Source organism: Prenolepis imparis, unplaced genomic scaffold (genome assembly GCF_030444845.1).
Source record: "Prenolepis imparis isolate NDT839.2.m4 unplaced genomic scaffold, iyPreImpa1.0 SCAF_5, whole genome shotgun sequence".
In the NCBI taxonomy this organism is placed as follows: Eukaryota; Metazoa; Arthropoda; class Insecta; order Hymenoptera; family Formicidae; genus Prenolepis; species Prenolepis imparis.
The window spans coordinates 15,946,563-15,973,954 of NW_028141163.1; the positions used below are offsets into that span (position 1 = coordinate 15,946,563).

Genomic DNA, 27,392 nt, shown 5'->3' on the forward strand with positions numbered 1-27,392 from the left:
ATTCTCATTAGTCAAATTCCATTTTTTAATCTTCAATGCGTATAGTCGAGTTTTGCGCTGGATCTCTGTATTTTGTATCTATGAGCATGAAAGAAAGAATATTATTCGGAAACCCCCTATTTACAATCGAGCACGTGCTTATACTTGCTATATATAAAACACGACTTTTAAATTTCAAGTTCAAATAAAGGAAATTTTTGTTATTGATGTATCGAACGTAATGCTAATAATGTTGGCGATTATAGAATATCTCATTAAACAACGGATGCACGAATTATCTCAATCTGGTAATATATACAAAGATTATTTTATTATAAACTTTAGTATCACATAATCATATAATATAATCTTTTAATGTTGATTTTTTGCAGATACAGTTGAGAATACCGAAACTATAAATGTTAACAAGAAGTTTCTAGAAGTCCTGAAATCATCATTTGAAGTAAAAGACTTACGTGAAATGAATCAACTTACCAAAAAGAAGAAAAAAAAGATTAAAAAGATAGAAGCCAACATAGATGACTTGTTTCAAAATGTAACCAGTTCAACAGACACAACATCCGATGATATTATAGTTCTTGCAATAGCTTATATGAATATGGGTCTAATGTATGTTATTTGTACAGAAGAGACGCAATTATGTGCTAGTAAGAATCATTTCATGAGATGTATCGAGCTGTTAAAAGGGAAAGAGCTGGAGCGCAAAGCTATTTTGACAGCTATAAGAGTGCGTCTTGAGTTAAGATGTGTTTTTAATAAACTAAAGAAACCAGAGGAATCTGATCTATTATTAGAACAAACATTGGAGCTCTATTTGAAATACACAAAGGAAAAAAATGAGTATCCGGAGCCTATTAATTTACCAACCGTTCTTGGTATTGAAGATGAAGACAATTTTTTGCTTTCACTAGAGCAACTTCATTTAATGACTATAGATAATTTAGTAAAGCGATATCATATTTCGCCCAGAAATAAGGAGAAATTGGTAATATATATACATAATTTATTGAACAGACAAATATTTGAAACATTGAAGTTTTTAGATATAGAATGTTATTATTGGACTTTAGCGGCACTTGATTTAACCCAGTACTTCATATTAAAGCATCGTTTCACTGAAGCAAGACATCATCTTGCTGCTGCCGATTATGTTATGGAGAAATTTCATAAAGACAAATTAAAAGATGCCAAGACTCGACTTTCAGATTCTCTATATGCTTCAATGTTTAATAAATATCAACATGCTCGTGCCACTATTGCTAGATACTGGAGTTTCTATGGAATTACACTTTTAAGTTCATCAAAAGAAAGATTATGTCGAATAAATAATAAATCTTGCAAAATAGATTCAAGATTAGAATCCCTTATAAACTCGAAGAAGGAAACTGAGAATTTTTTATTATTTGCTGACTTAGAAAAGGATCTAGAAAGTATTACTAGTCAGATCACAGATACATATGTGTCAAATCTCGATGAGGCTAAAGTAGTTTTTGTGCACGTTTTGAGATGGCTTGATACAGCAAGATCATATTTTACCATAGAAGAGCAGTTGGTACAACATGGAAGGATAATAATAGAAATTTCCAAAGCATACAAGTATTTTGCATATTACGAACAATGCAAATTCAAACAGATAAAAATATATAAGCTGCAAATAGAAATTTTGGAGAAGACCATTAAGAAATTACAACCAAATGCTAAAACAAATGAAGAACTAGAACTTTGCAAACATATTCACTTTGATTTAGGACTTGCTTATTCTGCTTTCTTGGATGTAAAGACTGACAAATTGCATAACAATACATCTGTAGGTTTTGAAGATCTAAATGTAGAAATTAGGCAATTAGTGAAAAATGTCATAACACAATTTAACTCATATTTAGATTAAAATCATTTTTAAATTTTTTGGACATTTTTAGATATTTAGATCTCTTCTTTCTGAGATTTATATGCATGTGTTTTTCTCTATCTGTGACATTCATGTTGTAAAATATTTTTGTACTTTTTTCTACATTATATAAATTGTAATAAGGATTCATCATTCATTACACATATGTGCAAAAAGTCATTTACATTATAATTTCATCATTTAATTATAGAAGCAAGAAAACAGATAGATAATATGATGCAATTGGTTATTGAATAAATAACTTTTAGAATCCTGACAAGTGTTCCATTTGATCCATTTAATCAATCGTGTGACATTATATTTGTGTTTCTTGCTGGAAAGCTCTTAATTTACTATTCATTTAACAGATGACTTTAAGATTTTGAACCAAATAATCTTATAATGTATGTAAATAAAGAAAGTTGTATAAAGCTGCAATTTTTATAATTATAATGTTTAAAGTTTCAATTTATATCATTTCTTATCTAATTATATTCTTCTAATAATTTTACCAAATATATTAAAAGGAATACAAAGAAATGCTTTTTGCCATTTCTATATATCTGATTTAGTCTGATAACTTTATTAGTACTTTTTAAGAGATGCTATACATGAGATTTCAAATATAAAAACAAATATATTGACCGATTAAGTATTTTATAGATATTATTAGAATATACATATATAATATTGTTTGAGGTTGTTGATAGAATATACATAAATTATTTCATCAAAGTTATATATATAATGTGTGTGTGTGTGTGTGTGTGTAATAAATATCAACTTCTTTTTAGAATATCTTTTTTTTTATAAATTTTCAGCTATATATTCTACATTAAAATAATCTAGATATATTATATATCTCGTTTATAATTAAATATTACAGAATATAAATTTGTGTACCGCAATCAGCAGGGTGTCACCCACGTGGGTACCATGAACTACGTGCATTAAGATGAGATTACATTAGTATGACAAAATATTTGTCGACTACCGATTGGCTGTCAGATAGTAAATTCATAGGGACCCTAGAAATTCTCTATCCGATAGCCAATGGGTGTCCGACAACATTTTGTCGTATTAATGTAATCTCATACTTTAAGGTTTATGTTTCGGGAGATTTGTTTTGAAAGCTAGCATCGTTTTATAACCAAACTTTGTGATCGGAAAAAATTATATATTTCACAATGAATATGTCAAATATGTTGCGAGACCCTAAATTAACGAACACGTCGCCGGATTTTGGTAAACCACCTGAAAAACAGAATGATGTAAATATGTACTTTTTTATATAAAATTATATATAACAAAATCGTGTATACACATGTGGACACACATAACTGCACACAGCTGATTCAATTCAAATGATTTTCTTATAAATCTCAATTTAAATACATTGTTTTTATTTTAATGCAAAATCATATAAATACTATAAATAATGTCGAAAAATTAACAAGATTTAGTGTTATATTCTATTAAGGATCTTTATTCATGCACATTGCGGAAATAAATTACTCCCAAAAATTTATAACAATTAATTTTTCTATTTGTTATTTTAGCTGTTGCAATCTATGGGTAAACCTCACATCGAATCTTTTAATTATATGCTGGAAGATGGCCTTTTTCAAGGTATAAAAAACAGTACGCCAGTGTATTTAACTCTTCCTAATGGTGACAAAATAGTCCTCTGGTTGGACGATGTGCAAATTTATAAGCCCACTGTACCTTCTGGTACAGTTGGTGTGAAAAATTATAAAATATATCCGGCGGAATGTCGACAGAGAGGTATCACTTATAAAGGTAAAATAATAGTGAGGCTTGGATGGTCTATAAATGGTGTGGAGCAGGAATTTCTTGAGAAGGATTTAGGAGAAGTTCCAATTATGCTTAAGGTAAAATATACAAGGATCTTACTAATCATTATTAATCAACAATTATTATTAATAAATAACTAGATCTCTCACACATCCTGAAAAAAAATGAAATTAGTATTGTATAGGCACAGTAATCTTATACAATTAGCAGAAAAAGACAATATTTCTTATCTTGATATTCTTGGATTTTTTTAGAGAAAAATCAAAATTTATTTTTTCTTATATAATCTTTAGAAAAAAAATAATAAACAGTTGATATAACAACGAATAAGGAATAATTAATTGGCTTTTCAATTGTCATTAAATTGTCTTATTTATTTATTTTTTTTACACAATAGTTTGCATTTTAATATATATTTTTATGTTGAATTATAATTTATGAAAATATATGATTTACAGTCTAATCGATGTCACCTAAATAAAATGAGTCCTAAGGAATTAATCGCTCATGGTGAACATGAACAAGAATGGGGTGGATACTTTATAATCAAAGGATTAGAGCGACTTGTACGCATGTTAATAATGACGAGACGAAACTATCCCATTGCTCTAAAGAGATCAGGTTGGAAAACTCGTGGCGACCAATTTAGCGATCTCGGTATTTTTTTGAGAAGTGTTCAAGAAGATAACACTGCCACGGTATGTATACTTTAACAGAAGTATTTTTTATAGATTATATACTCTTGTCATGTACTTTATATGTTAGTGTAAATGTGTGTATATAAATCTAAAAATAAATAAATATAATATAAATGCATTTTTTACAGAACAATATGCTGCATTATGTGACTGATGGTTCTGCAAAATTCGCTTTTACTTATAAAAAAAATACTTACTACGTACCATTAATGTTGATGCTAAAATGTTTGGTAGATGTGACTGATGTGTATATTTATAAAACATTAATTGCTGGATGTGAAGATGATCTCTATTACAGTAATAGTGTTATGAATATGTTACGTGCTTTGCACGAGGAAGGTTTACATTGGCATGAACAATGCAAAGCCTATGTAGGAAAAATTTTTAGAGTAAAATTCTCTGAATTGCCTGCAGATGCAACTGACATAGACATCTGTAATTACATTCTAAAGTGAGTTTGTTTTTCATTAAATTATCTATTTTTTCATGTATAATTCATTACAAATCTTAATTTTATCATCATATTCATTTATGTATAGACATTGTGTTGCCATTCATCTTGAAGAGCCTATCGATAAATTTCATTTACTTGTATTCATGACTAAAAAACTGTTTGCTCTTGCCCGTAATAAATGCGCTGTCGAAGGTGCGGATTCGGCGATGATGCACGAATGTTTGTTAGGCGGGCATTTGTATCTACAAGTTCTTAAGGAGAAATTGGGCTCATGGCTGGCAAATCTCAAAATTCATATTCTCAAACGTGCCAAAAGTGCTGGTAATAGGTACATCTTAAATATGCGTAAGTATTTTATCTGTAAATTTGACCTTTTATGAGAATAAAATCAAATATTTATACATTATTTATTATTATGTATATTTATTGTACATTATATTATTTATTATACATTATATTTATTATATATTAATATTTATATTTAAATATATTGATCTTTTTACCTATTTAGAAGAAATGTTGAATGTTACCAAAATTCGGAGCAACATTGACGCACAAATGGAGTATTTCTTATCCACTGGAAGCATAAAGTCGTCCACTGGTCTAGGTCTCATGCAAAACTCCGGCCTCACAATTGTTCTGGAAAATATCAACAGGATGCGTTATATGAGTCATTTTCGTGCGATACATAGAGGTGCATTTTTCCAAAGTATGAGGACTACCGAAGTTAGACGATTGTTGCCTGATGCATGGGGTAATTAACAATCCCGCTATAGTTTTTTCTACAACAATAGAGATGTTGAGAAATGAGCACGCGATCAGAAATAAAAATATAAGCAATGATTTACAATTTTTCTCGAGCGATTATATATTACATAATTATCGATAATCAAATTAATAAGAATCAAAACAAATATATCAATTATAATATTATTGTATTATTCGTAGGATTTATTTGTCCAATACACACGCCAGACGGTGCTCCATGTGGGTTGCTGAATCATTTGACAATGAATTGTACTGTCACAAAACATCCAGATCCAAAATTGAAAGCCGCGATACCCACAGTATTGGTAGATCTTGGAATGATTCCGTTGTCTATCGCAGATAATTGGAAAAATTCATATACCGTCATGTTAGATGGAAAACTGATCGGTTTGATCGAGAACAAGATTATCAATAAAGTAGTCTACAAACTGAGATTGCTTAAGATAAAGGGCCAAGAAGTAAGTCGAGAGCACGATGTCTTGTGATCTAGTTTATAATTATTATGTATATTAATGAAACATTTTATTTTCAGATACCATCGACATTGGAAATTGCACTTGTACCAAAGAAGAAGGTTCCAGCTCAGTATCCAGGGTTATTCTTGTTTACTAATGCAGCTAGAATGATGAGACCGGTGATAAATCTAGCTGTGCAAAAGATTGAACTTATTGGAACATTTGAACAAATTTATATGGATATCTGTGTGGTTCCTGAAGAAGCTTACGAAGGAGTAAATATATATTATGTTTTTTGTATGATTTTTATGGTTTTTATATCTAATAAGAAAAAACTTTGTTCTTTTGCTAGTTCACGACTCATCAGGAAGTAAGTCAGACAACCATCTTCAGCAATTTAGCTAAACTTATCCCGTTACCAGATTGTAATCAGAGTCCAAGAAACATGTACCAATGTCAGGTAAATCTTTTTATGCTCACTGAGATAATCAATGTTTGCATTCATATGCGCAAACATTAAAACTAATAATTTAGAATTAACAATGATACAATAATATTTTTTGTAAAAACTAATAATTTAGAATTAACAATGATTACAATAAATAATTCATACAGATTTGAATAAAAATTATTCTGATGCTCATCTGTAGATTTATAAATTACGAATATGTTATAACAAGTGAAAATTTTTACCAATATTTTCTCGTAGATGGGTAAGCAAACAATGGGAACGCCATGTTACAATTGGCAACAACAGTCGCAAACAAAGATGTACAGGTTGCAAACTCCTGCTGCGCCTCTTTTTAGGCCAGTACATTATGATAATATTAACATGGACGATTTTGCGATGGGTACCAACGCAATAATTGCTGTTATCTCATATACGGTAAGTATTTTGTTTCTAGTATCAAATTTGGTTCAAGAATCGTTCACAATTCTAATTCTATGTCATTGATACATAGGGGTACGATATGGAAGACGCGATGGTAATCAACAAGGCATCTTATGAACGCGGTTTCGGGCACGGAACGATTTATAAGTCGGAATTTGTTGATTTAAACGATAAGAAGAGTTACTTTGCCCGCAATCCGGACAAGCCTGAACTTGAGAAAACGCTAGATGTTGATGGTTTACCTATTATGGGTGTCTCTATCAAAGAAGATGACCCTTACTATTGGTAAGGTCCCTCTGGCTTTAAATATTGTCACTTTTTTATTTCTCTAAAAACTCATCGAATCTGTATATTTGACAGTTATTATGACGCTGATATTAGTAACTACGTCATTGGAAAATATAAAGGCACAGAAAACGCTTACATTGACAGTGTGAAGTTATGTGGAACGTTTAACAGTCAAGAGCCTCGAAGAGCATGCATTACATTCCGTATTCCTGTTAGTACAATTTTGTATATTTATACACACACATATTTTAACATATTATATATTTAATAATAATATTAATATAATATTATATTAAACTTTAATATTAAACATTATATTAAATATTAATATAATATTAAACATAATATTATATATATTAACAATATGTATTTTTTTGAAATACATTAAATTTTCAGAGAAATCCTATCGTTGGAGATAAATTTGCGTCAAGAGCAGGACAAAAAGGAATTCTTTCGCGGCTGTATCCTACCGAGGATTTACCATTCACAGAAACCGGGATGGTCCCCGACATTATATTCAATCCACACGGGTTTCCAAGTCGTATGACAATAGGTAAGCTTGCGTTTTACTCTATACCGTCTAAATTATTTATACTACGATAATAGGAATTCTGATGAATTTTTTAATTTGGACTTATAACACAAACCAAGTTTTTTTTTACAAGAGAGGCTATTAAGAAAATACGGATGTAATTTATAATTTCCATGTAACAAAAATATAATCATTGTTTTCCATCATAGCTATGATGATCGAAGTGATGGCCGGGAAATCAGCGGCTGTGCATGGACTAGTTCACGATGCTACACCCTTTAGATTCGATGAGGAAAACACAGCCATAGACTACTTCGGGAAATTATTAGATCTTGGTGGCTATAATTATTACGGAACTGAAAGAATGTATTCAGGTATATATGGATGCGAGATGAAGGCCAGCATCTTTTTTGGTATAGTTCATTATCAAAGGTTGCGACACATGGTCTCCGACAAGTGGCAGGTAATTAGATTATGTAAATTTTTACATCAGCATCTAAAAAAAAAGTTTTTCCATTCTGTTTTATGATTTCTTTGATTTTATTTAGTTATTATTTTTAAATAGCAGCATTTTCGTGATTTGAAAATTAATAAGTCATTCCATTCTCTCAAAATTATAACGAAAACAATATATACATATATTTCTTATTTTCAGGTAAGAAGCACTGGACCAATCGATCAACTAACGAGACAACCTATTAAAGGTCGTCGACGGGGCGGCGGTGTTCGATTCGGAGAGATGGAACGAGACGCTTTAATCTCTCACGGTTGCTCGTACCTTCTTCAAGACCGGCTCTTTCATTGTTCCGATAAAATGACGGTAAGCGATAAGAGATATCATCTCCTTTAACATATTAATACGCTAATCGTACCGATTAAGTATTATTTATAAAGTCAAAGTATTTGAGAGATTCATTGATTATAATAAATATTGATTTATAGACTTTAGCGTGCCAAAAATGCGGTTCGTTACTCGGGCCGGAATTAATCATGAACAGTAGAAATGATGACGACGATAAAAAATGCCGTCTGTGCGGCGAAGAAGATAACGTAAATGAGATCGAGATACCATATATCTTCAGATTTCTCTTAATACAACTAGCATCCTGTAATATTAATATTAAATTGCAATTTAGGAAAGTTTAATTTAAGTAAAATCGCGAAAATATAATCTGTATGTGGATGTTTGTATAAGTCGCGTGTACAGTTTTTTTTTCAACAGAATAAAATTTTATTCTCTCTAACATTCCAGAGAACAGATTCTATACATAAAGCTAAAATATTTTACACGTGACGGGATTCATTATACATCAACATTTATATATCTTATTACATTCGCAATGTAAAACGTCCCTATGTATAAGTTTGTATATACATGAGTGGATATATTATATATAATCAAGAATTATCTTACAAAATTGGATTGCACGAAAGAAAAGTAAGGATTCGATATATCCTTTTTTTTACAATAATACAGAATGGAAGGGAATGTAAGTATATCGAATTATACAAGCGCTTTACATAAGCGGATGTATTGTAGATTATGTCACGCACGTGAATTCTCTATAATACTCTCGAATTTTTTTCTCCAAACGGAAAAATCGTGATTTGTACAAGTTGTACGGATATTTAGGCTTTTGCCGGCATTTGTGCTCCAGGTTTATTAGTGGGCGCTCCAGATGCACCTTGTTCTTTCTCTAATTGCTTTCCAAGGTACTCCCTAGAAAGTAAGGAATTTATAAAGTAGTTATAAAATTGTTACATATAGGCATAAAAAAATTTACACACGTGGAAAAGAATTTAAAAAAATTAACAAATTTATTGTTTCAACACAAAGAAGTCGAGTAGTAATGAATGTATGTACATAGAAAATTCTTAACATTCTGTAACTTACCAATTATGTACCATGAGTTTTTGTACTGCAAGAAGAGCCTCGTATCTAACATTAGGATCCTCGTGCCCAAGAAGTTGCATTACACGTTGCTTTCCGCCAAGCTGTTCAATTATGCTGAAATTACACGAGACATTATTTTAACAAAAAAATTACAGTTTTAAATATTCTCAAATAATAAAAATGTATAAAATACGCTTCTCTATAATATTATAAATTAAACCATGTGAATTTATAAACGCTCGTTATATATCCAATATGAATGATGAAAATTACATTGGCTGTGCGAGCCAAACGTGGATGTCAGTACGTATGCTTCCAATGAAATTAATTTTTTCGTTGGAATTTAATTCATTGTGCACGAGGCTCGCATAGCCAATGTAATTTTCATCATTCATATTATAAATTAATTTAACATACTGTTTGCCACGTGGATAATGGCGCACGTATTCGCCAATGTCGAAACTAGCCACACTGAGGACGAGAGGATCTTTGCTGGTCTCTAATAAATGAACGAGAATCCGCAAGAGCTCGTAATTCTTCTCATTGAGACGGCTAGCGTTCTCGCGCCAAAACTTGCCCGATTTGTGAACAGGGGACCATTCCAGACGACCGGACTTCACTTCTGTTGAATATTCATCGAACGAACTTAGATCCTGCACGGATGCTTGCAATTTGTCGTTCAGGAACTCGATATCATCAGTAATGTCTTCATCGTCGAATTTCCGTTGGCACAATATCGAAAGCTGCTTCAATACTTTGCATTGCACCATAGCGATGCAATGTTCCTTGGCGACTTGCCCGTCTTCTACTTTCTCGATTAAATTCTGTGATAATATAAAAAAATGTACAAGCAAGTAATATATGTATATAATCTTCCTCTTATTCTCCGACATTCTGACTTACCCTGAATACTGCAAGTATGATACGTGTTACTTTTTCTTTGACCGAGTCGCTAAGTATATCGGCGAGAATGGGTATGACATTGAATCTGCAATATAAAACACAATTTTTTTAGACATTATTAGTTATACTAAACAATTATGAGAATTTTAATAAAATGTATATCATAAATAAGGGGTTTGAGGAGGGAAGATTACTTACTTGTTCATCTTTTCTGCCAGGAGAGGATTGAAAGTAAGTACCCACAGACAGAAAATAAGCTGATATTGCACTTGGAAGTTTACTCTTCCAGAAAGAACGCTGAGGAGAGTTGAAATTCCATCAACGGATACGAATGCAAAGCGATATTCGTCTATACGAAGCATCATTTGTAAACAACGTGCCACTGATTGGATGTACTCGTTGTTCTAAGAAGAAATATAATGTGTATATCCTCTATGTTTCTCGAATAAAAAAGATAGAATAGAAAACAAGAAAATAAATCTCTTTGTAATTTAAAAGGTAGAATATAATTGATGTGTTGCTACATGCAAAAATATGATAATAATTTGACATATCTTATATTTATATGTATATAAATATATAAAATATACATATAAGATATATATATATATAGATTTTTTATAGAAAATTTTAGCATCTATTAGTAGCATCTAGGTAAGATATTATCTAATAGCATTTAAAGTTCAAGAAATATATAAATATGACATCCATAAAACAAGCTCTTATAAAGCATAATTCATGCGTATTCGTGTTTAAAGTTTATTAATCAATTGTCCTAGAGATCTTTAAAAAATTCATAATACTTTTATATATAACATTCATCTTTAACACATTTATCTATAACATCTTTATAAATTATCAGTGGTTTGTTTATTGGCAGTATATGATTTAAGAACGTACTTTATAACTTATTTAGAATAATAAGTAATATATTACTGTGATTAAATCGTTACAAAACCAACCGGGTTGAGCATTTCGTGCAGCTCATTGGCCTCCTTGGCCTGTTCCACAGCAATGTCTTGTTCTAGTCCCGCATGCAAGCCTTTGTCCTGAAGGGCATCAAACTAAAACCCCATCTAATTTTTTATCTATACAAATTCTACTACAATTTCTCGAAGAAAGAGAGAGAGTTCTCGTGTTTTGCGCGAAGCAATAAATCTATATATTGATCAATCACACACTAATTTTATTCGGTTAGTTATGTCTTTATATTTAGTTTAGGATTTTGTAATTTTTTTTCACAGACTTATCACATAAATTCTATAATTTGTAAATTACAATAATTATATATTATATTTATGGATTAGTATTTATATAAGTGGGTTATTTATAAATCAATAACAATATAATATATATTAAATAAATTATATGAAATAATATTACATTAATATTAATATAATAAATAAGATATTGCAATTTTTAATAAGAATATCATATTCTTTTTGTTATATAAATATAAGACACACGATTATTTTTGTAGAAACCACCAAGTAGATGATAAATTAATTGGATTACTAAACATAGATTGCATGCAGCACACATGTTAGAACAAATTATTGTACCATCCAAAAGGCAAATCAATAGTATTAAAATAACAATACAAAAGTAACTACATAGATAAACATAAAGCATCTAACATTGCAATAGCTTTCAAGCACAAACCATTCAAACAAGATAAGCATATTTTTTTTTAAATGTTTCAATAAAAATTATTATTCAAAAAATTATATAATTGTGTAATATTCATTTACATGCTCACATGGAATAAAAAGATAAATCTAAGCAGTTGTGCAATTTGAATGGTCAGTATTAATTTTAAATCATGCCTGTGTTTTTTTAAGACTTAGCATTTCATACTGCTATATAATATAATTAATAAATTAATAATTTATAATTATTAAACTACTATAATATAATGAAACAAAAACAAAGAAGTAACATAACTGATATAATTTGAATCTTATTAGATCGACAGTCTTCTGACTCTTGCATAATCTGTGATATGATTTATCAAAGTAAACTTACGCTAAGTTTTAGTTGATCCTTGAGCCATGTCAAATAAAACTGAAGATCAGTTTTTTCCATGAGATCGTGACTCCAGCAAGCTAACTTGGCTATAATGCGTGATGTCATATTCATTATAAAGCCATCTTGTCTATTCAACAAATTAAGGAATGGCCCCCAAACAGATTCTCGTTTTCGTGTAGAGTGCTCACGAAAGATTTCCACACGACTGCGATCCTCCTATTAATAACATTACATTAAAGTTTCAGTTAATAAGGATAAAACCTTGACTAGAGGAAGAATATATTAATGAAAAGAATTTTGTTTTACAAGTAGAACAAAGAAGAACAAATATGTGTAGGATTATACCTGTAACATGTCATCAATCATAGTAAGAATATATTGAATTGTTTGATCCTTTGAAACGTGACCGAGCAAATTAAGAAAAGTTTTAGCTGCTTGATGCGGATTCTCCTTCAGCTTATTTTCTCTTGCTTTAGCATCACTTGTATCAAAGGCTGCTATAAAATCATAGTCTTCTTTCGATATCATTTGCGATCTGAAAACATTATAAATGGTTTTAAAATATTACTCATATAAATATTTCTGTACAAATATTTTTATACATCATCAAGTTTATGTTATTAATCAGTTTATTTTGACGTTTTCCTATCTTTCAAGAACAATTTATAAATACTTACTGGTAATATGACTGCCAATTAATTCGTTGATTCCTAATATCAGCAGCTTGCTGCTGGAGCACACTTGTAGCTGCCAGCATATCTGCAAAATCGCATAAACCAATGTGTATGAATATTGTACAAGAAATGAGAGAATTTTTTAAAATACAACTTAGCGCACCTCTCTATTCTTAATAACGACAATATAATTGTTGTACAATAAAAACAGAAACTTGCTGGGAGGGGCACTCTGTCAAGTAGATGTATCTCTATTATGTATACGGAATTTAATTACCAATCTTTTCATCCGGCAATGCCGGTATAATCTGCTTGATATTCGCACGATCCACCATGGCTGTTGTCAAGATTTTGTGTTAATTTATACAGAAATTATCTCGTTCGGGGTGTCAGACTTCCGACCTTTTTCCTGTTCTTCGCCTTCCTCAGCTGTTCGATCACAAGACCGTGCAGATACCAACCTGATCTGTCAAAATCAAGGCTACTCCGATATTCCTAGATATGCTGGAAATGATTGCGTACGTCGACCAATCAGGACAAAGAAATCTTTGCGCCTTTTGTCCTGATTGGTATAGTAATGTTTGATTGACCAATCGGGAGAAAGAAATCTTCGTTCCTGATTGGTATAGTAATGTCCGATTGACCAATCGGGACAAAGAAATCTTCGTTCCTGATTGGTATAGTAATGTCCGATTGACCAATCGGGACAAAGAAATCTTCGTTCCTGATTGGCCGATCAAACTCTATTTCGAATAGAATTTCAAACGTATTAATGACGTGTTTATGAGTTTATTGCGAGTGCAAATTGGAGTGCAAGGCGGAGAGACGAGATAATAATTACGATTCCTGTATACAGAACGTTTTGCTGAAGGTAAATCATACTAAAAATAGAAAATATTCGATCCATATTATTAGTTCTATGAAGCAATTGCGCGTCCTATTGTTATTTTCGACAAAAATATTCAATATTGATTATACGCATACATATTATTTTTGCCCGCGTCACCGCGGTTTGTGTGCAAAGCTCAGATCTATAAAATTTTATAATATTTCAATATTTTATCGCTTTTCTAAAGACGAGAGGGTTTGAGATGAGAATGTTTGACAATAACTTTAATTTATTTTACTCAATTAAGCATTTGAATTCTGTGCATGCGCGAAAAAATTTGACCTTTCCCAAAGTACCAAAAAATTTTTTAAAATGTTCAAAACTTATTTTTAAAGATATTTCTAAAATGTTAAAAATAATTGGTTAAGTCCCTTTTTTTATTCATTAAAAAAAACGTTAATGTATTATAAATATTTATGTTTATTAAATATTAAATATTTCATTAATAAAATATTAATAAAATAAATATTTTATTAATGAAATATTAAATATTTAATAAATGTTAAATTTAATATTTATATTACATATTAACGTAAAAATAAACGTTTTTTAATGAATAAAATAAAGACTCGACTATCAATTTTTTTAACATTTTTAAAATATCTCTGAAAATGTGTTCTAAACATTTTTTATATAATTTTTTTGCTACTTGGGTCTATAGCGATACAGAAAAATTAAAAAAAATAAAAATATACACAATTTCGAGATTTTTAAAAGTAATAATTCTTATTTGTATAATCGGTAAAATTTTAATTACATTGCATTGGTTTATTCATTTATAAAATTTGTCAACTCATGTCTGTAATTATTAGAAATGTTGGGGAATTAAATATTTTTATACTAATATATGTATATAAAGAAGGAAAATCAAGTTTAGCACGATTTTATTCTATATAAGAAATTTTATAAAAAAGGGGCCAAAATACACTACAAAGAGTGTACAAAATGCTGTAAACTGTAAATTACAATAAATTTTTAACTTTATTACTTTTTTGTGCTTTCGCAAATTTTTTTAAGATATAGAATCATATGGGAGATGAAATAATATAGATCGGAAAGTAGGATAGAATATAAATAGCTTTAACATTTGCAAGTCATTTTGTTATTCTAAATTAAAAAACTCGTGAAACTAATATAAGCTGCAAAATTGTATTATTACTTTAATTAATGTAGAGATTTTTTGCATACAACAGTTTTAAAAAAAGAATGTTCCAGAGTTTGATGTAACAGCATCGTAGATAAAGGTATTATGAACAGGTTTATATTGATTTGTGATAAGTTTGATGGTTTCTTGTGCTGCAAGACCACTTAGAAATGCCGAAACGGAGTGCAATTCTGCGCCACCAAATCGACAAAACTCGTGTACATAATCATCTTTAGCTAGTGGTCCGCATCCCCATTCGCTCAACAGTTTTGTCAGGCATGTCTGTAATAATATAATTCAATTATAGAATACCGTGATTATGATACTTCGATTTCGACGATATAAAAAAATTATATTATTAAAAGATGTTACCTTAAGTTTTACAATATCGGGTTCCACTTGGTCATCGAATTCGCCGGGATATGAATTGTATTCTGCTTGAAATTTATCCACTCCTCGGAGCATAACATAGTAAATCATCATACTTTCTGGGGTTTCCAAATTTTGAACTGCAAAAAATGTAAAATCAGACATTAAGAGCAATTTGCTAATAGCTATTATAATTATATAATTCTTTTTTTAAAATTATATTTATATATAATTATTAAATTTTCGTTATACAATTGTAAATTATTAATTTATTATAAATATTATAATTTTGCATATTTTTAAGGAAAAAGTAATCACCTATGATATTTGTATCAAAAACCTTAGAATCATATTCGTCTGCAATACAGCTTCCTTTCTCTACATGAATATTAGTGGCATGTCTGCAGAACAACTTAACATCTTTCTCTAAAATTGAATCTGATGGTCTCCCCAATTGACGTAACAGTTGCAAAGTACGTCGCCACACAGCTTCTACATCTGCTGATGCTTGTTTATGATAACTGTATATACATAAATTCGATGTTGTCTATGATTAGATATTAAAAAATAAAACACAAAAAAATAGTCCAATCTTAATAGTCAATGTGCGATAATAAAATTAATAATGCATTTTAATAACGTATTCTTCAATATTATTAATATTATCAATATTATTAATATATTGTAACCGTATTAATTAATCTGATAATTAATAATAATAACTATTTAAATATAAACATTTGCTATCTTTTTAATAATAAATTTACTAAAATTAAAATTTTTATTTACATTGACAATGGAGACTGAACTACTTTTTCATGTATCATCTTATGTATAACTGTTATTTAAAGATCAGTATCATACATTTGTTGGAGTGTAATATATTTTTCAGTGTCTGCAGTCATGTCAGGTAGAGTACCCTTAAGTGGTAATAGTCCTTTCCCTTCATTATCAACGAAATCACGCACCGCTTTTGCGATAATCCAAAAAGAGCTGCTCTGAAATAAACCGATCAGTTTGAACATATCTAAACCAGGTTAAAAATAAGTTATAGAATAATAAATTATAAAAACGTGTCATTGATACCTTTGCTGTCAAATTAATACAACGATCATCGTTTAGAATATTTCTAATATTATCAGGAATATCGCTCGCTCTTATACACGTATTTACAGCCTTCATAGCTTCCTCGAAATTTTCCTCGCTATTAGACGAATCATGTTCGTCGCGTCTTATGCCACTCTTGATCATGTTTCTGAGCTGTTGCTTGTCTTTAAAAAGTTTCGGTAAAGTACGATGCTCCAAAATCCATTTTTCTAAGTATTTATATAGAATAATTAGATATGGTACATGACAATGATTTTTGAAGCTCATTTCATTTAGATTTATGGAATCTAAATGCTTCTTCAGGCTATCAAATGGTCTATCTAGACGTAAATCTGGCGTTTCGTTGTCTGGATGGGTTTCTATAACTGTATGTTCCTTTACTTGAATGCGCATATATGCAATAAAGCCTATACTTCTGCATACTATTAAAGGAATATCCAATTCCCAAAGTCTTTTTGACAGAAGGACCAATGTCCTGAAAAAAAATGTGTTTTTTAAAAACATATATTTATATTAATACCAGAAATGATACGTAAAAAATATATACAATATGTATTAGGTTGTTCGGAAAGTCATTTCGTTTTTTTCACATACAATTGTATGTGAAAAAAACGAAATGACTTTCCGAACAACCCAATAGTTAATTTTAGCTCAATATTTTTCATAAATTATAACATTTGTGTAATTAATTTTTTAAATAATATTTTAATATCAGAATTCTTACTTCTCGGTTAGCGCAGTAGCCACAACAACAGTAAAGCTATTGAAAAAATCTGGACTGTTGGATAAAATTTGTTCGGGTTCTTCGTCAATATAATCACCCGTTACATCTGGATTTAATTCCAAAAGCATTTCAGTGGCTACTTGCGCTCTGGATTTTCCAACACTGTCTGCTTCTAGAAAAAAACTAATTCAAATCCATTTAATATATCACATTAAAATAAATCTCTCGAGAGTATAATATTGGTCTGACAGTTACAATATTATGTACATACTTGGGTTCAATATCCTCAACAGTAATCTTCTTGCCATCGACTATAGTGAATGCTCCTATACCTGGAAGTACTAGCGATTTCAGTATCTCTGTGCCAAGTCCAGTAGCATTTATAAGACAGACATGAGCAGCTTCTAAAGTTGCTTGGCCATGATCGCCCCATAATCTGTCAACGATAACAATTATACGTTGGAAAATATTTCTTATATGAAAGAAAAAGAAAAAAACAGGCGTAATTTGAGAAAAATGTAACTAAAATTATAAAAGTGGCAGAATTCTGTCTGTTTAAATAGAAAACAGGAGCAAAGATGGGACATAAAAGTTGTCATATATAACCTCAAAATTTATTATAACGAGTACTACCTCAATTGCCTGTCGTATTTTCGGTTTTTCTCGGATTGTTCGGGTGATTTTGATTCAGGAGATGCCATTGTAGAGATCTATTTGAGATGATAATGCAATAGTAGGAAATATTTCGAAAAGCACACGAACACAGCAGCAGTGATGCTGACAAATTTACGTATGTGTGTGTAGATTTATAATGTATGCGTGAATATGTGTAGACATATATTATATACATATGCGGCATGGTGAATCGTTATTAATTTTATGAATTATTGGTGATTTTTAATAAAAAAAAAATAAAAAAATAAAAAAATGGCATAAACACACAAATATATAGTAAAGTAAAATATATTATTATAATATCAATTATTGACGAAAAAAAAGAGTGCGATCAAATTTATATTATAATTATTTGTAATTGTTTAAGTTGCAAAAATCGAAGTTGTATTAGGATTATTATTTTATTAATAATTATATACATATATATATATATATATATATATATATATATATATCTTTATTGGACACATTTTTTGTTTTCCTTTTTTTTCATTTTTATCTCGAAAGTATAACATAAAAACTGTATATATATAGAGTTTTTTGTAAGAATGTCCTCCCTTATGTAGAGCATAAGTATATCTTATTTCTCTTTTTTATCTCATCTCTTTTTCTTTCTTTTGCAGATTATTGATTTGAGAATATCAAGTACGCAACCATTGACAGTGTTTTCCAAAAGGCGGGAAGTGCCGAAGATTAACGAGACGTGTCGACTCATCGTTCGATGTATCGTTCGATGGACCACGTGCCCTCTATGACTATAGTGTTATAGGTCACTACGGCGAGGCGACCGCGATGGTTGTTGGCATTTGACAGTTGTTTTTGATCAATCGCGGTGAACGCTACGTACTTATACCTGAATAACACCATGTTCAAGACGTAAGTAATCAACGTGACGATATTATTGGTTTTTTTGTCCGGCTAATTTTGTCCCGGAATATATACATCGCGAACATAGAGTAAATTAAAATCAAATGTAGTGTGTACGCGCTGCGGTTATTATTAACGCGATCGTTATTGACGTTTATCGAATGAAAAAATTGAGAATAAGACGCATAAACCACTTGAACCATATACGAACCATATACGAAACGAAAGAAATAAATCAGGTACACGAATGCTGATCAAGGTAAATGCCAGTGATTTATTCTCTTCATTGAAACATATATTATTTTAATTTTTATTTAATGAAACGTGTATTTTTATTTTACGTACGTTTTTTTTTCATTTTACGTACGTATTTTTATATTTATTTTCATGATATTTCATGATAACATTCATTTATTTTCATGGTAAGATAATAAATAGATGTATGAATAAATTGCTGCTTCATGGTAAGCGGTATAAAATATTTGAGGAACTCTCTTAAAAAGAGAATAATTTTTTTTAACTCAGAATATAAAAAACTTTTGTTTGTATAAATAGAAACATATTAATTTGTAGCTTTTATTTAATTAATTATTTAGTAATAAAATTTTAAATAAAATTTTGATTAAGAAAGGAAATAGCAGATTTTTATGCCCATTTAACGTTGAATTATTAATATATTTATATGGATGGCTTATATGAAATAATTGTTTTCCTTATTAAATACCTAAATTAAATATAAATATGTTTAAAATTAGTCACTTACTACTATATTTAAAATTTACTGTATTTGAATTTTATACATGTATTTATGACAAGCAAATAATGATCCATTTATTTAATAACAATTTAATATAAATAAATAATTAGATAATCAATTTTTATTTATTGATAAATTATTGACAAATTTGACAAGGGTGAATAATTCACGAAATTTTGTATTATGTTAAACTTACAACAACATATATATATATATATATATATATATATATATATATAAAAGCATAGAACTTTCTCTAATATATTGTAATTTTCTATTTATTATTGATTTTCTATTATCTACTATTGACTATTATCAAAATTATATTATTACAACGCATATTTAACGTATTCTTCTTTATTACTATTATCTATAGTGCATAGTTTCTAAAATATATAGTTTACTTAGAAGTACATTTATTATGCATTATTATGCGTTAACATAAAATCTTATCATTATTATAATGATAAAATAGATTTAACTTTTGCAAGTTGCGCAATCTTGCGCATTGCAGAAAAACATGTAGGATTTGTTATTTTCATAAAGTTTAAAATACTTTGATGTATTATTTTATTAGATTATTTGTTATTTATTTATTTTTATTAATAGCACTAAAATAGCGATAAAATGAAAATTATAAACCCGGAAAAAGAATATTTATCAATTTATTAGATTGAATATTTGTATGTAACATTGTTATCGATACTGAAGTATATTATCTATGTGTTATCTCCGATGTAAGTACATATTTCAATTATGTATAGAATTTCGATCGGACTATGTTCCTTGAATTTCGATCGGACTATTGCTCATTTCTGTCCACATATATATGTTGCACTTTACACTTTACGCATATATACTTTATACTTTACGCGTATGTTTTGCGCGTTATGATTTATCAAATAAATTTATCAATAATATTATCTTTCATGAAATAACAAATTGTTATCAAAAATATTTTCTTAAGAACTTTATTTAATTCGTTGCGTTTATTTCGTTAAATAATAAAAATGATTGAATAGATAGAATAATTTTTCATGTTCATTATAAGCTTAATATAAAAAACTATAATGAATTAGAAAAATTGAGGTATCTCAAGATATTATTTGACAATTTGAATCAAATTTAAACTTACTGAATGAAATCGTTTAACCTTTTACGAATGAATTGACTCGTTCGTCAACTGAAAGAGTAAAGGACTCGAGTAATCGAAACAATCAAGAAGAATTTTGACCTTTAGCGATCGGATGATTCATAATATCTGTGATGATTATTCATTTAATACAAACTAAAAATTGAGCTGCAGTATATTATTTCGATAAATATAACATTTCAAGAAATAATAAATCTATCTCTCATTATCTCTCTTTACCTTAAAAGATTTGTTGTATTTATATGTCGTAGTACATATTGTAAAATTTATGTATTATAAGCAGATAAAAATATTGTATTACATTCTATATCAATATCTTGTAATTTCTCTTATTTTAAGATTATTTAGTTTAAATATATATAATTTGAAATCTATCACACAGACATATATAATTGATTAATCTATTAATTAAATTGATTAATTAAAAATCTAAATTTTTATGAAAAATGGGATATACAAAAAATATACAACTTGAAAATTTAAGTTATTTTCTTTATAATGTGAAAAATAGTGTTTTACTCTTATAAATATCAATAATAAAATTTAATATTAAATAGAATTAGTTGATTTATAACTTATATTAACTTATATGAACTATGAAATTATATCTATTTCAATTCCTATTATAAATTAAATGTATTAATGTATTAATACATTTGCATTAATTAATGTATTAATTATTAATATCAATTTATTGCACAATATCAATTTATCTTTCTCAAATTCTTGGATTAAAATTGGAATCTGTGTAATCCCAAGATGTTTTCGATTATAAAAAGTTATTAAAAAATACAACTAGATTATTTTTCGAGTAAATTTAAGATTTGCAAATGGTAAAATATTTAAATTTTAAAATATTCCCGAAATAACGATAATTTTAAATATTTATCTAACAGAGTTTTGATCGCGTGAAGAAGCGCATAGCAAATTTTCCTCAGAATAGCGAATTTGTACAAGTAAATAAGGAAGCAATCAAAATGATTCTTACATAAAAAGAGTCGATTACTATGCATTGCAAGTGCATTATTGCATAGATAACCCGACCGGACCTTGCAGTTAAAAATACAAATGTGTGTCGGAAAAATTTATGACTTAAGTGAATGACGTTATCGTAAAGATTGAGAACTACTTATTGAAGAATAGTTTCATTTTCTTGCATATCTCCGTGAAACAATGAGTCAGTTAATAATACTATCGAATGCATTTTTCAGATGCATGTTTTGAAGAAGTTATAATGATAATTGATTTTTATTGTTTTTTCACATTGCAATAACATGACTTTCAGAATTGTTCATATTGAAGAAGGCTACAATTTTATCTTTTATAAATAATATAAATATGTCGTTAAAAAATTACAAATGCTTTTCGAGATTAATATAACGAGGTTTAATATAATAAAATTTAATTACAGACGATATTATTAATTTAAGATTTTACCTGTCAGTTATTATTTTTTGCGCGCAATATTACAACTCGCTGTACAATTTTTGACATAAATTCAAACTCTTACATAAATTTTAGATTTTTGTCTAGTAATTCATCAACTATAGTGATTTATTCAAAATCAAAGAAATATATAAAATTTATATAAAACAAGTATTATTACTATGTCGTAATAAAGTTATATAATAACATATGATCTATATTTATTTAAACTATAAATATAGTCTGATATTTTGAAAATAATTAAATTTGAAGCAAGTATATGTATTATGCAATTGTCAAAATTGTTAAAATCTTGCAAATAAAGTTTTCTTTTTCTTTTTAATTATTTCCTTATATAATTAAGGTCCGATTGCATCAACGTTATTTTGGTTTTAAGCGAGACTTAAATATGTGTTTGTCTTTATTTATTGAGAAAGAAAGATAAAGAAAAAATACATATTTAAGTCTCGCTTAAAGCCAAAATAATGTTGGTGCAATCGGGCCTAAGTGTTTTATTAGTTATGAAACTCTTATTTATGAAACTAACGTGTTGCGTATAGGTACATTATAGTTTTAAGTAAATAATTTTTTTATTTATCGTAAAAATACGTATCTGCATACATGTATGTATTCGTATGACATATTTGTTCTTTTTTGTCTCTTGAAGATGCAAAGATACAGGGAAGTGCAAAGTCCACACATGCGCGATATATAATTAGAAATTATGTCTGTTTGATGATAGCCTCTTTTGAAAATATTAAGGAACAATGGGTTAGAAATGATGAAAAAATTTGAATTTTAAACTTGTTTAAAAATATTGAGTTGTCATCTTGATGATTGTGTCATGTTATTATATACCTAATTGTATCGTTAATAATAATAAAATCGATTATGTACATTGAAAAAAGTTATCTTCCATGTCTAAGTTTTCATATTTCAATGTTTATTTCAATGTTTTGTATATGTGTTATATGTATATACAAAATGTTGTATAAAGAAAATGTCAGTTTATATCTTAATAATTAATTTTCGAGAAAATATATCGAATAATATTGACTGTAAATTTTAAGATATATTTAATTAAACAGAGAAGAAATTAAGTAAGAGAATAGAAGTAATGAAAATTGGAAGAATATGTTTTCAGAGAGCTTCCACATTCTCAAATGTTAAATATTATACTTAAATATAATACTTATATCTTTTATATTTATTTATATTAATTATCAGAAATTGTTTATTCTATAAGAGTATGCCACACTTATATTTTTGAAATCCCACAATTTGTGCAATAATATTATGCATATATAAAAGAAGTTTATGTTATCAATTCTGATAATCTTTGTGACACACATGAAACAGTTATTTGTGAACAATTTGAATTGTTGCGAATAAATTGAAAAAATAGTAGTCACACACAATAATAGTAATCCTGCAACTTTAACTCGTAGACGAATCACTATAAAGAGAGAAAGAAAAAAAAAGATTCGAATAGAAAGAAACAACAAAATATTTTATATGTATCATCTTTTGCCTTAACATTACAACTACTACTAAAAGTGTCTAGCTGAAGCATCTGCCTTTTTATAAACTTTTAATTAACCATAAAGAGAGTGAGAAAGAGAGAGGGAGGGAGAAAGAAAGAGTGAGAGGAAGAAAAAGAGAGAGAAAGAGAGACAAGAGACTACTAGTAAATTTATAGCATAAGTGCGCAACGATGCACATGAGTTCTTATACATGTATAGACATGAAAAAAAAACGAACGTGGTTCTTTTGAGGCAAATTTTTTAAAAATAAAATATATCAGAGTCATGACCTAGACACTGTAGAGATAGGAGGCCCTAGACAACTAAATATCTTTCTATACACTTTATACCATTCGAAATAACCCACACACGGTGGACGTTGTCATTTCGGACTTGCTACTTTTCGCTTCCCAACGATGAAGTGTCTAACAAACCGAGTGATAAACGTCATACAGTGTTACCCATCACCATTTCAACAACGATGCTCTATAGATAACGATTTAATGGGCCTCTAATAATCATTTTTGTAATAATGCGCACGACTAGCGTCATCGGACACGAATGTACTTCACATATTTTTTGTTTTTTACAAAGACATCGACTATTTTTATACTGAAGAAGGCTTAGTAAAGCTGAAACGTATATATTTAATAAAGTATTGTAAATCTCATGATTAACATAATATCTATAATTATTAGTTAATTTTTATTTTCATCTCCATTCAAATAATTGCTCGTTTAGTTGGCCTATGATTTCGAATTTTGCGTTTAAAATATATCATTTTTCTATAATGATAATGAATAATATGAATAATAAAGAACAAATTAATATATATTTTATTTTATTTAGATTAAATTTTTAAATTTCTTTTATAACTTTATCTCTTTTGTGAATTTTTTAATTTTGATTTTTAAATGTCACGCGAATTTAATGCACGATTGATATAATTAATTTTGCACGATATCAGAGTACTGTACGGCGTTTATACGACGAGCGGCATCGCCCTGATATTTCTCTTTGTGATGGTTTGTGCCTTGAGCGAGAAAGTGAGATATCGAGCGAAGTTCATCGTCTTTATAGTAGCGAGCGCGCTAGCAGCAGGATTATGGATACCATTCATGCTGTTTCGAATCGGTAGCTGGAAAAATGCATTGTATGTTCCCATATATGTGAATAAAATCAAACCTTTGAGTTTGAAAAATGAAATATAAATATGAAATCTTTTAGAATGCCAGCCAGAGGTGTGGTAAGAGTAGCGAAGATTATCGGAATCAAATTCCGTTTTCGCGGTAAAGAGAACATCATCAAAGATTCGGGTTGTGTCGTGCTCATCAATCATCAGAGTTCACTAGATCTTTGTGGTAATTACAATTATATATATGTGTGTGTTGTGCGAATAAAAACAGGCTTGTATATCTTTTATCAAGAATGATAGATATATGCATAATAAAATTGGTTAATATAGTTTTAGGTGAATTATGGTTAGCGATGGAGAACTGCACTGTCATTTCTAAGAAAGAGATTATGTACCTTGGACCATTTGGTCTCGCGACTTGGCTTTGGGGAACAGTGTTCATCGATAGAAAAAACGTCGAAGAAGCCCAACGAATTATTAATGCTACAGCGGAATCTATTCGTTTAGCAAAGGTGATTTTTTTTGTAATGTTCCCTGTGTGTTATTGAATAACAACCTAAAATAAAACACTAAAGAATAGATTATATTTAAATTATGTAATATGAATATTGTATATACATGTATACTTATAATATAAATTAATACAGTTTCGATTAATATATAATTAGATTATTTTAAATATACCTTATAAAAGCGTATTGATATTTTCGATTGAATTTTTAGCGAAAACTTCTTCTATTTCCCGAAGGACATCGACATTCGGGTAATTCGTTGCTTCCCTTTAAGAAAGGCGCTTTTCATGTCGCAATTGAATCGCAAATGCCGATTCAACCCGTTGTTGTGTCAAAGTACTATTTCTTAGATGGCAAATTAAAAAGATTTTATTCAGGTATATAAACAAAAAAATATAAATATATTTTTATAAATGTAACTAAATAAATAAAAATGAATATTGAATTTCTCTATACTCTCTTTAAGAAATGTTTTCTTATATATAATATACATTATAATTATATTTTTTTGTACATTTTGTACATTCTTCTAAAAGAAAGACTTTCTATTTTAGGAACTAGTTATATTACAGTCCTACCGCCTATTCCTACCGCGGGTTTGACCAAAGACGATCTTCCAAAGCTTATGGATCAAGTGTACGAAGTTATGAACAAAACTTTCGTGGAATCTACGACGGAATGCCTCGAAGAACAAATACAAAGTTTTAAGTGTGAGTAATAAGAATGATGTGGAATGATTAGCATTCGAAATGTAATTTGAATCAGTTGGTGAGTTTGCAAATGACACATTCGCGAAATGATACCTGTAGATTGATGCAGGAAGATTGCATGTAGGAGTGATTTTCATAACAATTTTCATGGACGTACTGTTTTTCAGTACACGTTCTTTCACATACATTTGTGCGCATATAGAAAGTTTAGCTCTTAATTTAGTAAGATATACTTAGATTTTTATATATCCCGGTTCTGTCGATCAATTAATGATAAAATTGTTTCCCTTGGCTTTATAATGACATATCGGCTATGATAATGACATACATTTAAGATATATTATGTCAATAATATTGTTCTTCCATTACTTCCTATACGAGTTTATTTTTAAGTATCCGAGAAGAATTTTTTGCGAAACTCAAACGATCTTGCATCGATTTGTACTTTTTATACCTCTCGCAGAAAAATTTAATTTATATAATTGAGATTTTCTCTTGATTTCTAAGTTCTATGGTATCGTGCAAAATATGACGTACATTTCTAATGGATATGGAAAATTGTACAGCAAATGCTATAAAATCATATAGTATGTATAAATCATCCCATATATTTATGTATTTCAACGTGTACATATTATATTATGAGAATATATATTATGAGAAATTTTTACATTAAGAAATTATTATCAATCTGGATATTTGAAATCAATTGTTCTTTCTATTATATTTCTTTATACGTGTGATTAATTTTTAACATTGCATTTCTTTTATAATAAGAAATTAATTTTTTTCTATATTGTGTTATTTAAATAATATTATGAGTGCGTAAAAAATATATTAAATTTTTTTTTTTTCAAATATCTGAGATTGAATTTAACATTTCGATATTAATTCGTGATAAATGATATTTAAAAAAAATCGTTTATTATATTTAATGTGTCCATATTCTCCGTACAATGTACGCAGAATATTTTTTCCGAAACCTTAAATTATGTTAAAATTTTACCATTTACTCCTACGAGACTAACTATATAAATGAAATATGCCATGTACATATATAATGTTTTCAATATTATTATTATAAAACTTTATACTATCTAAGAAACAATATTA

General features: G+C 28.7%; 5 protein-coding genes across 7 annotated transcripts; 3 read left to right on the top strand and 2 right to left on the bottom strand.

The window, feature by feature from the left end:
- Positions 1-16: 16 nt before the first annotated feature.
- On the top strand, positions 17-2,009 carry LOC145936031 (KIF-binding protein-like). The gene is made up of 2 exons (XM_083037901.1): positions 17-287; positions 372-2,009. The coding sequence occupies exons 1-2, from the start codon at positions 221-223 to the stop codon at positions 1,886-1,888; spliced, it is 1,584 nt and encodes a 527-aa protein (XP_082894027.1). The 5' UTR covers positions 17-220; the 3' UTR covers positions 1,889-2,009.
- Positions 2,010-3,024: 1,015 nt separating this feature from the next.
- On the top strand, positions 3,025-8,939 carry Rpi135 (RNA polymerase I subunit Rpl135). Its single transcript, XM_083037835.1, has 16 exons — positions 3,025-3,159; positions 3,448-3,780; positions 4,162-4,401; positions 4,530-4,852; positions 4,941-5,200; positions 5,367-5,609; positions 5,804-6,081; positions 6,156-6,353; positions 6,431-6,538; positions 6,788-6,964; positions 7,041-7,255; positions 7,331-7,469; positions 7,655-7,811; positions 8,000-8,253; positions 8,446-8,610; positions 8,733-8,939. The coding sequence occupies exons 1-16, from the start codon at positions 3,076-3,078 to the stop codon at positions 8,934-8,936; spliced, it is 3,378 nt and encodes a 1,125-aa protein (XP_082893961.1). The 5' UTR covers positions 3,025-3,075; the 3' UTR covers positions 8,937-8,939.
- Positions 8,940-8,997: 58 nt separating this feature from the next.
- On the bottom strand, positions 8,998-13,736 carry Vhasfd (V-type proton ATPase subunit VhaSFD). Of its 3 annotated transcripts, none has more exons than XM_083037837.1 (10): positions 13,567-13,736; positions 13,293-13,374; positions 12,961-13,150; positions 12,613-12,831; positions 11,550-11,636; positions 10,786-10,991; positions 10,588-10,672; positions 10,102-10,508; positions 9,685-9,798; positions 8,998-9,510 (listed from the first exon to the last, which is right to left on the bottom strand). In XM_083037837.1, exons 1-10 carry the CDS (start codon positions 13,622-13,624, stop codon positions 9,420-9,422), a joined length of 1,539 nt encoding a protein of 512 aa, XP_082893963.1. In that variant the 5' UTR covers positions 13,625-13,736; the 3' UTR covers positions 8,998-9,419. The 3 variants fall into 3 exon arrangements, with proteins under 3 accessions (XP_082893963.1, XP_082893962.1, XP_082893964.1); XM_083037836.1 differs by having other exon boundaries at positions 11,550-11,651; XM_083037838.1 differs by lacking the exon at positions 11,550-11,636 and having other exon boundaries at positions 13,567-13,735.
- Positions 13,737-15,313: 1,577 nt separating this feature from the next.
- Positions 15,314-18,327, bottom strand: App-bp1 (Nedd8-activating enzyme E1 regulatory subunit APP-BP1). Its single transcript, XM_083038526.1, has 8 exons — positions 18,156-18,327; positions 17,794-17,958; positions 17,523-17,705; positions 16,778-17,273; positions 16,556-16,689; positions 16,010-16,212; positions 15,695-15,831; positions 15,314-15,604 (listed from the first exon to the last, which is right to left on the bottom strand). Exons 1-8 carry the CDS (start codon positions 18,221-18,223, stop codon positions 15,374-15,376), a joined length of 1,617 nt encoding a protein of 538 aa, XP_082894652.1. The 5' UTR covers positions 18,224-18,327; the 3' UTR covers positions 15,314-15,373.
- A 615-nt stretch (positions 18,328-18,942) lies between these two features.
- On the top strand, positions 18,943-27,278 carry LOC145936256 (1-acyl-sn-glycerol-3-phosphate acyltransferase alpha-like). The gene is made up of 6 exons (XM_083038284.1): positions 18,943-19,073; positions 24,890-25,075; positions 25,150-25,283; positions 25,388-25,569; positions 25,781-25,946; positions 26,124-27,278. The coding sequence occupies exons 1-6, from the start codon at positions 19,063-19,065 to the stop codon at positions 26,285-26,287; spliced, it is 843 nt and encodes a 280-aa protein (XP_082894410.1). The 5' UTR covers positions 18,943-19,062; the 3' UTR covers positions 26,288-27,278.
- Positions 27,279-27,392: the final 114 nt, after the last annotated feature.

Coding starts and splice junctions, on each gene's coding strand:
- Rpi135 (XM_083037835.1), top strand. CDS start 3,076: ATGAATATGTCAAATATGTTGCGAGACCCTAAATTAACGAACACGTCG. Junction 3,781..4,161: donor AAGTTCCAATTATGCTTAAG/GTAAAATATACA, acceptor TATGATTTACAG/TCTAATCGATGTCACCTAAA. Junction 6,539..6,787: donor GAAACATGTACCAATGTCAG/GTAAATCTTTTT, acceptor ATTTTCTCGTAG/ATGGGTAAGCAAACAATGGG.
- App-bp1 (XM_083038526.1), bottom strand. CDS start 18,223: ATGGCATCTCCTGAATCAAAATCACCCGAACAATCCGAGAAAAACCGA. Junction 17,959..18,155: donor AAATACGACAGGCAATTGAG/GTAGTACTCGTT, acceptor TATCGTTGACAG/ATTATGGGGCGATCATGGCC. Junction 15,832..16,009: donor TTTTGATACAAATATCATAG/GTGATTACTTTT, acceptor CATTTTTTGCAG/TTCAAAATTTGGAAACCCCA.
- LOC145936256 (XM_083038284.1), top strand. Junction 25,076..25,149: donor GGTAGCTGGAAAAATGCATT/GTATGTTCCCAT, acceptor GAAATCTTTTAG/AATGCCAGCCAGAGGTGTGG. Junction 25,570..25,780: donor AATCTATTCGTTTAGCAAAG/GTGATTTTTTTT, acceptor TTGAATTTTTAG/CGAAAACTTCTTCTATTTCC.
- LOC145936031 (XM_083037901.1), top strand. CDS start 221: ATGCTAATAATGTTGGCGATTATAGAATATCTCATTAAACAACGGATG. Junction 288..371: donor GCACGAATTATCTCAATCTG/GTAATATATACA, acceptor GATTTTTTGCAG/ATACAGTTGAGAATACCGAA.
- Vhasfd (XM_083037836.1), bottom strand. CDS start 13,624: ATGGTGGATCGTGCGAATATCAAGCAGATTATACCGGCATTGCCGGAT. Junction 13,375..13,566: donor ATTGCCGGATGAAAAGATTG/GTAATTAAATTC, acceptor GCGATTTTGCAG/ATATGCTGGCAGCTACAAGT. Junction 13,151..13,292: donor AATTGGCAGTCATATTACCA/GTAAGTATTTAT, acceptor TAATGTTTTCAG/ATCGCAAATGATATCGAAAG.